The sequence below is a fragment of the Myotis yumanensis genome, unplaced genomic scaffold, assembly GCF_028538775.1.
Source record: "Myotis yumanensis isolate MYYU_CA2020_CCGP unplaced genomic scaffold, mMyoYum1.0.hap1 SCAF_5, whole genome shotgun sequence".
NCBI lineage: Eukaryota > Metazoa > Chordata > Mammalia > Chiroptera > Vespertilionidae > Myotis > Myotis yumanensis.
In genome coordinates this window covers 42,133,296-42,149,604 of record NW_027223756.1, presented here as the reverse complement: position 1 = coordinate 42,149,604, position 16,309 = coordinate 42,133,296, and the positions used below count along the sequence as shown (strand labels likewise).

Genomic DNA, 16,309 nt, shown 5'->3' with positions numbered 1-16,309 from the left:
AATTTCCAGAATCTTAAAACAAAAAGAAAATAGCACAAGATGCACTCATCTTACGTTAATTCATCATAACACCCAGACAAAGAACGTCCATACCTGCATAGGCCCAGGAATGCAGGACAGAACTCTCTCTATGTTCTCAGAGGTCACATCAACATCGTTCACAGCAACAAGGACATCACCTGAGAAAAGAATAACAATAAAAGATAGTCGTGGGAATATCCCCAAACCAAAAAGACCTAGAATTGGAACATTGAAAACCAGCTATTCTGACCTCTTTAAAGTACAGTGGAAAATATGTTCCAGACATTCAAGGGCTTGTCCAAGGCAAAAAAGCTCACTAGTGGCAGAGCTAATCTTCCATTCCACTCTTTCTTAAACTACAATACAGACCAACATTGTACTGCGACTGAATACAACCAATGAATATTATAGAAATGAATATTCTCATTTTTTATACCACCGGGAGAATTATGTAAAGCCAAAGGCCAAAGGGAAATCTGCAGCATAAACCAAGTATTGCACTTAACAAAACTGAATCTAACCACTTATACCCACAGTGAAAATATTCAGCTGAAATTTTAATTAAATACATGTGGTACGTCATAACTCAATATGCTGTGAATTCACTGTTATTGATCTGTATCTACACATAGCTCTTTTTTTCAAAGGCCCCACCATATCAGAACCCATCGCATGTTTGGTAAAAATTTCCTTTGCCGTGGCTTTTCTTTAAATGTGTATGTTTATAAATCTGGGGGGATTAATATAATAAAGATCAATCTTAAAATGGAAATTTACATTCACAACATAATTAAAGGTAATATCAAAACACCAGTAAGTTATATAATAGAAATATATACATAATGTTATTTCTCATCATATTTAAATATATCATTATGAAACTGATCAGTAATTCATAGTCATCCATTAATTAATCCAATGAATATTTATTGAGCACCTACTGTGTGCCAGGCACTGCAGATAGAAAATTGAATTAAACACACCAAAATCTCTAAACAGAGCTTAATACTCTTTGGGGAAAATGGATAATAAACATATATATGGATAAAATAGTGTTGATAGACAATTTTTCATCGGTCTCCCATGTTTTGTCCATCTTGCAACCCAAGGCACTGGAAGTCTTTGTTCTGGAACATCTTTTCAAAGATGTTTGTATAGAGAACAGCCTTGGATGACGGAGATAGTGTCTCTCTCCAGAGCAAAGGTCAAGTCTGTTCAATGTGCAGTAGAATAAGGATAGTGTCTCCCTCAATATCTTATTATTAATAATTGTTCTTTATAGAAGATTCATCTTCCCTAAGGTCAAAGTTCCTCTCACTTTAATGCAACTCACTATAGGTATGTGTTTAGGTGTCACCTGGCCCTCTTCATGTCACCCTGGGAATGAGGATTGGGGAATAGGTGAAAATGCTGTTCTTTTAGCTACTGTTACTCCTCTCTCTCCCCTCTCTGCTTCCTCCCTTGCTCTCCTTGACCTCCTATCACATGGGGAAAGGGTTAAGTGCAGAGTGAGCAGGTGGGATTCCTTAGGTCATTATGTGATGGTTTTCAATGGCCTGTCCTAGGTTCAGATGCTATTCACTTCACAGCTCTGAAGGTGTGGGCACTGAGTCACTATGATGGTCAATTACTGAAGCACTTTGAGCAACCTGGTAACTTTTCTTAAAAGAACTTGTAAAATAAAATAAACTTCCAACTTCAGTTCAACCTGGGGAAGAAAAAAAGCAACATTCCCCCCCCTCCTTTTTTTAAAACAGGAGACAAGTGTACTATATCAAATTATTTATAGCTGCAGTGATTTTTTTTTTTAAAGAAAAGGAACAATGAATAATATCAGAGTATTGATGCAAAAGAAACCCACTTCTGGACCATTCTATCCAGGTGTTCTGTTGTCCATAAGATGATCAGAACACCTAAATGGTGACCCCATTTAAAACTTGTTCCTTTAAACTCAAACTCCACTGGAAAATGTTCCAAATAACTTTTTCCCCCAAATCCTAACGGATACAGTTCTGCAGTTGAGTGTTTTAGGGAGTGTCACCTGAAAGCATCACACTTAAGAAACCTCTAAAAGTGGGAGACATGTATCATCATAAAATATATGAGAATAAATTTTAGAGCAAGTGTAGTAAAATCTTTTTAAATGTTCAGTAGAAAAAATTTCTTTCTATAAGAAAGTGTTACATCTACTTCTTATTCTCCCAGATACTTGTTTTCCTCAAGTTTTTCCGAGCACTTCCGTGAAGGGACTCAGGCTTCCTGGACCTCACAGCACTGGCAGCCTGAGCTGGGAATTGCACCGCGGCCTCCTGGTTCAGAGATGGGGGCTTAACCACTGAGCAGCACTGGCTGGACTTCCATTCGCTCTGGTCTGGGGGTGGGGGTTGGCTACAGGAGTCCAGGAGCTACCAGCTGACTGTCAAACTTGAAGAAAAACCCAGGAATAGAAATCTAAAAAATAAAGTGCAAGTCCTTGGCAGAAGGAACAGCAAAATGGCACCTAAAAAGGCAGCAAAACTTCCAAGACCCCAGCAAAGAAGAATCAGAAATAGAGATCTGCTGTCTTGAAAGGAAAGAAGGAAGCCATCAGTCTCACTGTGCTAACCAAGCACGTCAGTCAAAGGAGGGTCCTTCTCCTGTTAGATGAAGGCAGCTACGCCAGCAAGCTCCATCACCCGGGCAGTTTTCAAGATCCTCCGTCCAGTGGGTTACCTCACAGTTCAACCACAGACCGCAGCGTGAAGGGAACTATGACAAATTTCCATCACAGAAGCGCTTTGTGGGATTAGCAAACCCTCTATGACATTGAAATAGTCTGTTCTTTATTCCTAAAATACTTAACTTTAAAAACATAGAACATAACCATAACAAAAACTTTTGAAAAAGCAGAGAAAACAATCATCCATACTGTCCCTATACTACTAACCCAACACTATTAGCACTTGTTGTATTTACACTGACTTCTAATTATTCTCCCTGTACATTTTCTTTTTATATAGTTACCTATGTGCTGCATAACAAATCACCCAAAGACTCGGTAGCTTAAAGCAACAATCACGTTTAACTATGTGCGTACTGATTTATTGTGGCCGTCACTTTGCAATATATACAAATGTCGAATCATTATGATCCCACCTTTTAAGTAAATCACATAGGACCACATAAGCTGTAGTCACAGGCCCACCCAGATTCAGAGGGCTGGGCGGGGAGAGACACACAGACTGTAACTCTCTGTGGGACAAGGATCAGCATGACATTGTAAGAGGAGAATGTGGGGATCTTGTTGCAACCCTTTGTAACACACACTTGGTACAAGTGCCCTTCCTACTCGAGTCCTCCTTGCAAACCCCTTTCATGGCACTTACCACACTGTGTGAAACTGTCGGCCTATTTCTGGCCCATCTCTTCCACGACAGTATGAGCTCCACAAGAGGAGCATTTGGACCATTAATCTTTGTGGTCCTGGCACCTAGCAGATGCCCAAATAATTATTTGTCAAGTCAAATTTAGACATAATAAAAATATGTTTTTAAATGTTTTTAAAGTATCAATAAAAGTTCCTTTATTTAAATCTCTTAGGCTAGATCAAGTTAAGACTGCCAGCTTCTAGCACTGTTAATACCGTTAAGTTTTACTAATAACATATTCTCATCTGTGTCTAATTTATTTATAAGTAATAAACTTACTACTAACTCAAACATTATCTACAACAGCTTAAAATGTATCACTAACACAAAATGCTCATCTTAGTATATATTCAGAAAAACTTATGGGTTTATTTTCCCCCCCCTCCAAATTGGTGGGATGTTTTATGGCTAGCACCCTTAAAGGGAAATTTATGTACACCACCACTGCTGTTAAACATGCCAAATGAAACAGTTAAAACCATTCCAAGATCTCAGTGCATTCAAGGGCAAACATACAATTTTACAGTTCTTTTATTCATAAAATTATATATTTTTGTATAATGTTATTGGACATGTCGTTCAACCCTAAATTATCCCTGTACAATCAACTTATTTTCCTTTACTTTTCAGTAAATATAACCAAGATGACCAAGTTATATCATTCAAAACTCAGAAATTAGTTAAGCTGTCCCCTGGCCTAAGCAAGGCACACAAACATAGTCCAGGCACTAACGCGTTTATTTTCAGAACACTGTGTGCCTGGCTTAACAATTTCACCACCCTTAACAATTTCACTACTGTCCCAAATATCGACAGGGAGTCCTTAATCTGTTAAGACCCTGGCTATAATTCTGTTTTGATCGTGTTCCTCACTGGCATCTTTAATACTGTGTCTCAGCAAACAAGACTTGATGTTTAGCCACAGCACTTACCAATTAACACCTGACCACTCTTCATGGCTGATCCTCCTGGCAGCAGGCCATGGACCACCAGCCTCTCCCCACCGGCCTGCTTCCCAGTTCTTCTCCAGCTCCACTTGGTCTGATGGATGATCCCAACCAGCACTTCCAGAAGCTTGAGCTGCTCTTTGGCTTTGGTGACTGTTAGCTTTTTGGGGTTTACATAGACAGTGACATCTTTGTACCTCTGCTGAACAATGACTCCTGTTTTCTGATTGGACTGATGCTTTAGAATGGAGACCGGCCCACTATCATTGCTCTTTTTTTTATTATGGCGCTTGGGTAAAAGTCTTCTGCTTCTTAAAATTTTGGTAAACCGCTTGAGTTTGGGTTCATACTTTTTTCCTTCTTTGTAATCATCCTCTTCAATAATAATCTCATTTTCACTGAACCTGACATGATTCACAACAGGTGTCTCAGGAAGGAGGCTTTCTTCTTCGTCCTCACTCAGTTCCAAATAAAATAGCTCTCCATTTTTCTGCACGCTGTCCAGCCATTCAGGCTCAAGGTCACTATGAAAAAAAATAGATAATATAGATAGCAGCCAAACATAAGAAAAAGTTATGCCTGTCTAGCACAGGGGTGCAGGTAGGAGCAGGGAAATGGGAGATAGAAAAGTTATTTGATTATTAGAATCTCATTATTTCTAGTAAGTGAGTACTAAGGTTTTTTTTCTGGAGGATGCTTTTTGTAGAGCCTTGAAGAACAGGGGTTGGAGGGGAAATCCAAAAGATATAGTGATTGAAAAGAAAACAAATGAAAAATGAGATGGCCCCCTTCTAGGATCTGAGTTTGTGTTTTTAAAAAAAAGAAATTAAGTTTAGCCCCTATGTGGTTATTGTTCACATTAGACAATTTCACTGGACAATAATCTACATTACTAGTTGATCATGCATTGTATCCACAGATGTAAGCCATTTGGAAATTGTACATAAAAATATCCTATTTGCATAGAAATTTTTCAGCATGGCTGTTATGTTAAAATGAAAGCTAAAGACCAGTATTTATAGAGTAAATTTTCAAAACAGAAACATTCAGTTCACCATGAATAAAAATCATTGCCGAAAACCATTTATAATCATAGTTAATAATGATCACTTCTATAGCCTATAATTTCTGTAAAATCCTTTTTTATGAATAACTGTAGTAGGAAAAGTAAACCACATATTACATAGTTCATCATGTGATTGTAAAAGAACTTTTAACTGGGAAGCAAACCATTGAAAGAAACAAAACTATTGCTATTAAAAATGACTAAAAAACAAAAAATACTTACCTTAAGGTAACACACCTAATTACAAACTCTGCCCTATTCAATGTTATGAACATTTACCTTTCAAACTGCGATTCTTTAAAGCAAAACTGGTTCCAGTGGAAAAACTAACTAGTGGAGAGAGTCTTTTTAGAAACATGAGCTGTAAAATCCTGGCATGAAAGGGTATAATTTGTGTCCTAATCATTCCATCAGATAGAAGACAGTTTGGTTTTCTGCAGTATTAGCAACTCTCATTCTTTTTACTTAAAAATCTCTTTTTAAATACTATGAAAATCAATTTAAAAAATACACTATTCTGTTTGTTGTTCAACTCTGAAACAAAGGACTTCCTTGGTCTGTGGGTGGTAATTAATACAGAATTTTTAACTGTGTATGAAGAGGGGAAAAAGGTGTAACTAGCCCCAAATATCAAAACTAGTATTTCATTGGCATTTGTTGGTTCTCAGTATGTGGCATCATTTTAGGCCATTAGCACCCACCACTTACTGCAGGTTATTAACCATCTATTAGCTGTTCCAACCATCTCTACCTGTACCCACAGAAATCACTATTTCACAACCCCAGTCCTGCTCTGAAGGGAGAATCTAAATTTACATTTAAAATGTAAATACCATGATTATACACAATCACTTATGAAGATACATTATCAATTTAAACAATGAATGAATTTATTTGTTTTATAATCTCAAATCTCACCCTTTGATTTGGCATATTATTTGTATTAGAGATATACGACCCAAAAGAAACATTCCTACCTTCTGTTAAATGTGAAGGCAGCTTTATCTTAATCTCTAAAATCTAAATGTGAAACCACTTTTAATTATGATTTTATGAGCCATGCAGGTGGGAAGGGGGTGCGGTGGGCTTCCGTGAGTGGTATTCAATTGTAAAGCAAATAAACAGTTCCAGGCACTGCAGCAAAATTCTAGAACTACAATGATGGAAACAGCATTTCCTTCCTTTATCTAGTGGGGAGAGGGGCTGAGAAAGAATTCATGAAAATACACATGCTATGTACTAGAGAGGAGTCATCAAACTTAGCCAAAGGTTGAGACTGTGGTCAGGGGAAACTTCCTGGTGGATGAGACTCCAGAAGTGAGTTTTGAAAGAATAAGTGACCAGGAAGGGGAGCCTGGGGCGCTGAAGGGGAAGAAAAGAGATTTCCAAAGAGAAGGAACAGCATAAGCAAAAGCCAGAGTTTAATTCGTGAGACGGGGAGTGACAGAAGGAGTAGTCAAGGGCTAATTTTTTGAGGCCTTTGGACCACGGGAAAGGTCTTGGACTTTGTAGTGTAGGGCATTGGTAAGTTTACCTCTACATGTCAGATATCCTTGGATACGTCTACTTTGACAAGAAAACAAAAGAAGGATTTGAGGTGGACTCGAGATGAAACCAGGTAGAGGGCTTTTTCCATCATCCAGGCAGAGATGATAATGAAGGCAATAGTAGAAAAAAATGGAAATAGGAAAAACATTTAAGAAAGGCTTGAAAATCACCAGGACTATGAGATTGATTAGATGAGTGGATGACAGAGAGGAAATGATGAATGTTGACTAGATTTCTAGTTGGTGTCTATACTTTCATGCATCCTTTTATTTTTATTTTTAAATATATATTTTCATTGATTTCAGAGAGGAAGGGAGAAAGAGAGATAGAAACATCAATGATGAGAGAGAATCATTGATCGGCTGCCCTCACACACCCCACACTGGGGATGGAACCCGCAACCCAGGCATGTGCCTTGACCTGGAATCAAACCATGACCTCCTGGTTCATAGGTCGATGCTCAACCACTGAGCCTCACATGCATAGTTTTATGTATACACTAGAGGCCCATAGCACGAAATTCGTGCAAGGGGCTGGGACCTCGCAGCCTCAGCTTCGTCCAGAAGGTAGTCTGGAAGGACATCTGGTCTAATTAGCATATTATGCTTTCATTATTATAGATATGCATAGACCAGCCGTGGGCAAACTACGGCCCGCGGGGGCCGGATTCGGCCCGTTTGAAATGAATAAAACTAAAAAAAAAAAGACCGTACCCTTTTATGTAATGATGTTTACTTTGAATTTATATTAGTTCACACAAACACTCCATCCATGCTTTTGTTCCGGCCCTCTGCTCCAGTTTAAGAACCCATTGTGGCCCTCGAGTCAAAAAGTTTGCCCACCCCTGGCATAGACTCATTCTACACAAATGGGGACATAATTACCATACACATCATCTTCCCTTCTTACCTTTCACTGACATAAACAATGTTAAAAATCTATGTTCTTATATAAAAACACATAGGGTTATTTTGTTATTGTTTTTAAAAAGTGGAGCCCAGCCAGTATGGTTCAGTGGTTGAGCATTGACTTATGAACCAAGAGCTTACCGGTCCGATTCTGGTCAGGGCACATGCCCAGGTTGCAGGCTCCCCAGTTGGGGGGTGTGCAGGAGGCAGCCAATCAATAATTCTCTCTCATCATTGATGTTTCTCTCTCTCTCCCCCTCTTTCTTCCTCTCTGATATCAATAAAAATATATCTAAAAATAAATAAAAAGTGGAATGTGTATATCTATATACCTGTGTGTGTGTGTGTGTGTGTGTGTGTGTGTATATATATACATATTTTTTTTTTCATTTATCACTTAACAATACAATTTAGAAACCCTTAATGGCTGCATTAATTGTCCAATTAGAGATGTAACACATTTGGTTATTCACCTACTGATAAGCTTTGTGTTCAGTTCCCTCCCCCCAACAATACAGTAACCATCTTTATGTGCATATACAGATCTCGACCCAAAAGAAAAGACCAATTCCCATGTCCAACAACAATGAATACAATCCATTTTCTTAACCTTTAGATAAAAAAAAAAAAATACTTCACTTTAAGATAGTGGTTTTCAACCTTCTGGCCCTTTAAATACAGTTCCTCATGTTGTGACCCAACCATAAGATTATTTTCGTTGCTACTTTATAACTGTAATGTTACTACTGTTATGAATCATAGTGTAAATATCTGATATGCAGGATGGTCTTAGGCAGAGGTCCTCAAACTACGGCCGGCGGGCCGGAAAACATTTATCCGGCCCGCTGGGTGTTTTGGCCACCGCTGTGTGCATAGGAATTTGTTCATAGTCTTTTTTTAAACTATAGTCCGGCCCTCCAACGGTCTGAGGGACAGTGAACTGGCCCCCTGTTTAAAAAGTTTGAGGACCCCTGGTCTTAGGCGACCCCTGTGAAAGGGTCGTTCAATTGCCAAAGGGATTGCGACCCACAGGTTGAGAACCGCTGCTTTAAGAGGAAGAAGAAATTTTTAAAAAATTATAAGAAGGGAGATAAGCGAGACAAAAAAAAAAAAAAAGACAGGAAATGAACTTAAGAGACTGCAACAGAAGGTGATGCATAAAGTGAAAACAAAATTAACCGAGAAGACACAGAGACCTTGGATCTTTGTGTAGCTACTCCCCATTCCAGGAGATGGACTTAATGCCATGCTTCCAAAGACCAGTGTGTGGAAAGTGAAAAACAGTAACCACAGCGAAGAAACCTGGCTGACATTACCTTAACTAAGAGGTGCAGCCTATGAGAAACAAGGAAGGACTGAGAACTGTCACAGAACACCGGGCACTAAGGAGACTTGCTGACTAAATGCAACATGATATCTTGGATTAGATCCTGGGACAGAAAAAGGACATAATAGAGGAATGGTGAAATCTGAAAAAAATCTGGAGTTTACTTAATAGTTAGGTACCAATATTAATTTCTTATGTGCTGAATAATGTGCCGCAGCTGTGCAAGATGCTATCCACTCAGGGGACCCACTGAAGGATATACAGGAACTCTGTACTCTCTTTGCAACTTCGCTGTAAATCTAAACTTACTCCAAAATAAAAGGTTTACTTTTAAGCAGGAATGAAATCTAGCAGTTTTAATTCAGAGTTTTGTAATACGCGGGTCACATATAGGCAACAACATGGATAAGTCTCAAAATAATTATGCCAAGTAAAAGAAGACCAAAAAAAAATAATGGTCCATACTGTATGATTCAATTCTTATAGAACTCTAGAAAAGACAAACTCATCTCTAATGACAAAAAGCAGGTAAGTGGCTGTAAGGAGTGGGGGACCTGAGTAGTCTTAGGGAAGCACATGGGGAAACTTTTTGTTGTTGTTTTAATCCTTACTTGAGGCTATTTTTTCCATTGATTTTCAGAGAGAGAGAGAGAGAGAGAGAGAGAGAGAGAGAGAAGAAGGGAGAGAGAGAGGGGAGGAGAGAGAGAAACATCAATGTGAGAGAGAACATCGACTGTTGCCTTCCGTACGAACCCGCAACTGGCGATCAACCCGAAACCTAGGTATGTGCCCTGATCGGGAATCGAACTGGAAACCTTTCAGCATACAGAAAGATGCTCCAACCAACTGAGCCACACAGGCCAGGGCTCCAGTCATTCTTATTTTCAATGGAAGTTCCTCAGCTTTTTATAGCTAAATTATTTTTAAAAAGCATCCCAGTTTCTCTGTCAGTCAAGGCTTTCAACCTAACAATACAAAAAGTCACCTTGAAAAATCAAGGATCTAAGTCATAAAATTGTTAACTTTGGCCAAAATGAACTAACAAATGTTGCTTCAATTAGTTGGATAATTGTAAATCAAAGCAAAGAAATGTGGCATTGCAAGTAAATGTATAATTTCTGTTATTTCAATACTGAAACTAGGCACTGGTTTCCTCAACCCAACCTACCCACCAATATTACCTCAGAAGCTTCCCGAGGGACTTGCCAATGTGCTAGGTTAAGATAAACTGCAATAATCTAAACTTTTCCTCTTATACAATGTCTTAAACAAATCTACTAAAAGTATGTCACCAAAAAGTACCCAAATTAAACTCATTTTGTATTGACAATCTCATGCAGTTCAAACTGGTTTTAAGTTACAAAGCTGTATGAAATATGATAATTTCCAGAAAGAATCTACACTAATAAAAGAGAAAAATGGTAATTGGCGTACGACCGCTACCCTTCCGATTGGCTAATCAGCGTATCCTTATGCAAATTAACTGTCAGCCAAGATGGCGGCCGGCAGCCAGGCAGCTGGAAGCGAACATGAGGCTTCCTTGCTCCAGTGACTGCAGATTCCAACATTCCCCGCCTGACTTGCCGGACTCTGAGCTGGCAGTTTGAAACATTCTAACAAATATAGCCGGCTGGGATCTCAGAGCTGAAGTTATACATTGTTTCGATTCTAGAACGGCAAACAAACCAGCAGCGGAAGCCTCAGAGCTAGAGCCAGAGCTAAAGCTGGCCCAGAAGAAAAAAAAAAAAAAAAAAAAAGAAAAAAAGAAAAAAGAAAAAAAGGAGTGGCCGAAACCGGTTTGGCTCAGTGGATAGAGCGTCGGCCTGCGGACTGAGGGGTCCCGGGTTCGATTCCGGTCAGGGGCATGTACCTGGGTTGCGGGCACATCCCCCGTGGGAGATGTGCAGGAGGCAGCTGATTGATGTTTCTATCTCATCGATGTTTCTAACTCTCTATTTCTCTCCCTTCCTCTCTGTAAAAAATCAATAAAATATATTTAAAAAAAAAAAAAAAAAAAGAAAAAAAAGAAAAAAAGGAGTGGTTGGGAGCTTCAGTCAAAACCCCTAGCCTGAAAGCAGCCCTCAGCCCCTCACCCAGACTGGCCAGGCACCCCAGTGGGGACCTCCACCCTGAAGGGTGTGTGACCAGCTGCAAACAGCCATCATCCCCTCATCCAGGCTGGCCAGGCACCCCAGTGGGGACCCCCACCCTGATCCAGGACACCCTTCAGGGCAAACCAGCCAGCCCCCAGGCCTCTATCCTATATAGTAAAAGGGTAATATGCCTCCCAGCACAGGGATCAGCGGAGCCAAGAGGTCTCCTGGCACCAGATCAGCATGACAGGGGGCAGCGCCCAAACCCCCTGATCTCCCTGCAGCTCTGTGTGTGACAGTGTGTGGCGTCCCAACCCCCTGATCGGCCCTGCTCTGTGTGTGACAGGGGGTGGTGCCCCAACCCCCCCCCCCCCACGGGCCCTGCTCTGTGTGTGACAGTGGTGGCGCCCCAACCCCCTGATTGGCCCTGCTCTGTGGGTGACAGGGGGCAGTGCCCTAACTCCCCTATCGGCCCTACTCGCCCTACTCTGTGCGTGACAGGGGGGAGCTCCCCAACCCCCTGATGGGCCCTGCTCTGTGCGTGACAGGGGGGAGCTCCCCAACCCCCTGATGAGCCCTGCTCTGTGCATGAGAGGGGGAGCTCCCCAACCCCCTGATGGGCCCTGCTCTGTGCGTGATGGGGGGGGGGGGCAGTGCCCCAACCCCCTGATTGGCCCTGCTCTGTGCATCACAGGGGGTGGCGCCGCAACCTCCCCATTGAACCTGCCTTGAGTGTGACAGGGGGCGGCGCCCCAACTCCCCAATCAGCCCTGCTCTGAGCCCGACCAGGGGCTGCACCTAGGGAGTGGGCTTGCCCTCTGCCACTCAGGAGCAGGCCTAAGCCAGCAGGTCGTTATCTCCCGAGGGGTCCCAGACTGAGAGAGGGCACAGGCCGGGCTGAGGGACCCCCTCTTCCCCCCCTCGAGTGCACAAATTTTTGTGCACCGGGCCTCTAGTCCTATATAATAAAAGCCTAATATGCTAAGTGTCTGGTCAACCATTCAACCAATCAAAGTGTAATATGCTAATGATATGCTAAGGCCGCTCAACTGCTCGCTATGCTGTGCACTGACCACCAGGGGGCAGACGCTCCGACCGGTAGGTTAACTTGCTGTTGGGGTCCGGCTGATCGGGACTGGGTGAGACAGGCTGGACACGCCCTGGAGCCCTCCCACAGTCCCTCCCCAGCTGGCCAACCTCCCATGTCCCTCCCCAGCCCTGATCGTGCACTGGTGGTGTCCCTCGGCCTGGCCTGCACCCTTTTGCAATCCGGGACCCCTTGGGGGATGTCAGAGAGCCCGATCCCACAGGCCAGGCTGAGGGAGCCCACTAGTGCACAAATTCATGCACCAGGCCTCTAGTATGCAAATAATTAACTAATTAGAACTCTGAAAGTTCAGGATATTTTATGTGAATCAATAAGCAGCATAACTGCCTTAAAACCTTCATGCAGGCAATGAAAGACAATAGACAATATCTCTTAGCTTTGATGAGAAAGATTAGGTTCACCCCCTATTACTTTGATCAAAAAGTTGTCCTGTCCAAGTTGGGAAGGCCACTTCTTGCTTTGGTGACTCTGCAGCTTAGGGAGGTAAATAGCTAATGCCACATGAAAGGAACAAAACTGCCAATCTGGTCAGGTCAACAAATCAGCTCTCACATCCTACACACCAAGACTGGCCAGCCATAAAGTTTGAACCTTGGTTGGACTCAAAATATAGCCCAGCAAAACATTTTACAATATAAGGATTTACTGTCCTTTTATGATTAGGAGAATAAAGACACTGGAACATAGGAGTGACCACTGAATGATTGCTATAGAAAGCTTAACAACTATTTTTTAAAAAAATTAAAATATAACACATATACACATGTATTCTGAATTGTGAAATGCTTTGCAGTGGTTCTCAACCTTCCTAATGCTGCGACCCTTTAATACAGTTCCTCATGTTGTGGTGACCCCCAACCATAAAATTATTTTGTTGCACCTTCATAACTGTAATTTTGCTACTGTTATAAATCGTAATATAAATATCTGATATGCAGGATGTATTTTCATTGTTCGTGACCCACAGGTTGAGAACCGCTGCAAAGTTTAAAGTAACAATTTTTCCTAACAAGGTCCTCAGATTGTTTGTTTCATAGGAAACAGATTAACTCATTTATCTTCATTCCACCAAAATCAGGGTGCCTCATTTGAAAGAAGGTCTCCTAAATTACTACACTGACAATTCACAGTTGTATAGTTATGAACAAGTTACAGATTCTCTCTAGGCTAAAATGCAGACAAACCAAGACTTTGAGGTTTCACACTGTGGTTTCCATAGCAAGACCAAATGGGCTCTGTATAATCCATACTTCCTTCCAGCAGCCTCGATTGATAACCATAAATTTTCTCATTATTTTTAAATGACCACAGCAGAAGATTATGCAAAATATGTGATATTCTTAAAATTGTTCAAGCCTTGAAGAATGTAATCTGTCCTCATTAAGCCTATATAGTATATTAAGCAGCCATAAGTGATGGTTTTCTCCATGCTTCTAAAGACAATGATAAAAATGTTTTACATTCCTATAGGTGAAAATAATTGTTACTCCTAAATACATATTAAATACTAGTAACTGTTATTCCTAAATACATATAAAATATCACCCTAAAACTGACGATACATGGCAGTGCATTAGGACATCGATTTTCACCGGTGTGCTTAAAAAAATTTAAAACATATCACTGACTATTTAGTCAAAGGCACTGACTGCTTTTCCCTTCCAGTGGTTCTCAACCTTCTGGCCCTTTAAATACAGTTCCTCATGTTGTGACCCAACCATAAGATTATTTTCGTTGCTATTTCATAACTGTAATGTTGCTACTGTTATGTATCGTAATGTAAATATCTGATATGCAGGATGGTCTTAGGCGACCCCTGTGAAAGGGTCCTTCTTTGGCGGTCGGGACACACAGGTTGAGAACCGCTGGGACTGTCAAATAAAAAAACGACAACAGCCAACACAACAATAGCCATCCAGTGTGAATGAATCAAAATTATACCTATTTTTTGTCAGATTGGCAAAAAAAAATTTTTTTTGGAGTGCCACAGAATTTTAGTAATTGGCTGAGATGAAAACTGTTGAAAGCCGCTGCTATGGAAGGTAACTCAATCCCAACCAGTCAACACTCTGCAGTCCCCCAGCCCACGTGCACACTCTGGACAGGGAAGGGATGGGTTTAATTGTCCCTATTCCAGAACCTTACTCGTAATCGCTACTCGCAGACGAATAGGAACTTGAATCGCTGGCCCTATCTTCACGATAACCATCCTCTTCTTCTTTTTGCGAAGAGAGGTCTCCTGGGAGCCCTTCCGGGCTCTGACACGAACCGCACAGAGCCGAAGTCGCCATCAGTAAGGATGCTGCAGCCGAGAGCAGAGTAATTCAAATCCCGCAGCCACCGCGCACCAGGGCCGCCATGTTTCCTCCGCGAGAGACGCGGCAGAGGCCACGTGACCGCCAATCCTCGGCTGCCATTGGTGGGAGCTCGGGTTGCCAGGGAGACGGGGAAGCTTCCCGGGACAACTACGAAGACTGAGAGGAGCCAATGAGCTGAAACTTCTGGGGGGGCGTGTCGGAGGACTGGAGTAGCTAAAACTTCCCCGCGGGAGGCTCTCCTGAGCGCACTGCTGCGAATCGGATTCACTTACTAAGACAGGTGGAGGGCCACTCGGTACCCCCCACCCCATTTCTTCCAGTTTGCCCTTTGTTTCTGCGCCGAAGCTTCAGAGACGCTCAGCCTGCGTTTCCCTTGAGGTAAAGGAAACTGCCTTCTGCCTTTCCTCAGGGCCTCTGCCTCTAATCAGGGAATGGAAGCTAAGCAGTACCCTCCAGGTGTTCATGTAAATACGCGCCCTCGTTTCTTTGGTATTCTTATTGTTTCGCATTTGCAAATATTTTTACAGTTTTCTCAAGCAGATGTTGTAGACTGGTGCTTCACATCAAGGAGAAATGACTAGGTGTGTTTTTTTGTTTAATTTTTCCTCTTATACAAGGCTGAGCTGAAGCAAGAATTGCAACATAAAAGAATAAGTTTTAAGAAATGTTCTTTCACACTAGATATGTTTGAGGCATGTCAACTTCCTTGGCTAACTTATTTCTATATGTTAGTTTAATAGACAAAATGCCCCCCCCCCCCCACCCAAAGTTACCAGTTACCTTGATTTTTTACAAAAGAAATAAGTAGCAAGCATTTAAAATTCTTATTTAAAATTTCAGGGCATGGTAATAGCTACTCACGTTTCTAACTTTATATGTCATATTTGTACTAACTAAATTAATATTTAGCAACTTTAGGTGTATTGGAGAAGATGAAGAAAGGAAAAGAGTAAGATGCCATTTTCAGGGCCTTTTTAAACAATACTATTTTTGTCTGTTTCATAATTAGCAATTGCAGGAAGACTTTTTAAAAAAAGAGTTAGACTGGGATATATTTTCATTTTCTATTTTCCACTTTTCAAATGACCAGCCATCTTCCGAGGCCCAAAAATGTTTAGTTTAATAAATATGAAACTTAAAGTTCTTATTTCCATAGATTATCATCTCCACTAGGCAAACAATACAATTCTGACATAAAATACACCAGATAAGAACATAATTAAATATTTAGTGTCTTTAGTAGGTTCAAGAGCTTATTCCCTAGGAGTAATAGAAGCTAGCATTAAGAAGTAAATGAAAACAGAGCCAAAGGTCATATCCATTAACTTTTTTTAAACGTTCTTAGAAACTAATTATTATTGCCTTACTTGTGAACATGGAAATAATAATTCATGAACTATGTGGTAATACTGACAACCACGGCCATTTTGAAAATCATGAGTGAATAACTTGATGGGTCAGCAAATTAGCATTTTACACACTGAGATTTACAATGTGGAATTTAAAAAATCTGGGATAGAGTCATAACATGTAAAAATAACATTTTGGCAATCCGATGTTTATAGA

General features: G+C 41.0%; 1 protein-coding gene across 1 annotated transcript in view; it reads right to left on the bottom strand.

Moving 5' to 3' along the window:
* INTU (inturned planar cell polarity protein) overlaps positions 1–14,716 on the bottom strand; it is a 58,613-nt gene extending 43,897 nt beyond the window's left edge. Inside the window, exons 1-3 of the mRNA XM_070417202.1 lie at positions 14,571–14,716; positions 4,361–4,899; positions 94–179 (exon numbers count right to left, since the gene is read on the bottom strand). Of these exons, the coding sequence (XP_070273303.1) occupies positions 94–179; positions 4,361–4,899; positions 14,571–14,716 (771 nt within the window). The remainder of the gene's footprint in view (positions 1–93; positions 180–4,360; positions 4,900–14,570) is intronic.
* Between the last annotated feature and the right edge of the window lie 1,593 nt (positions 14,717–16,309).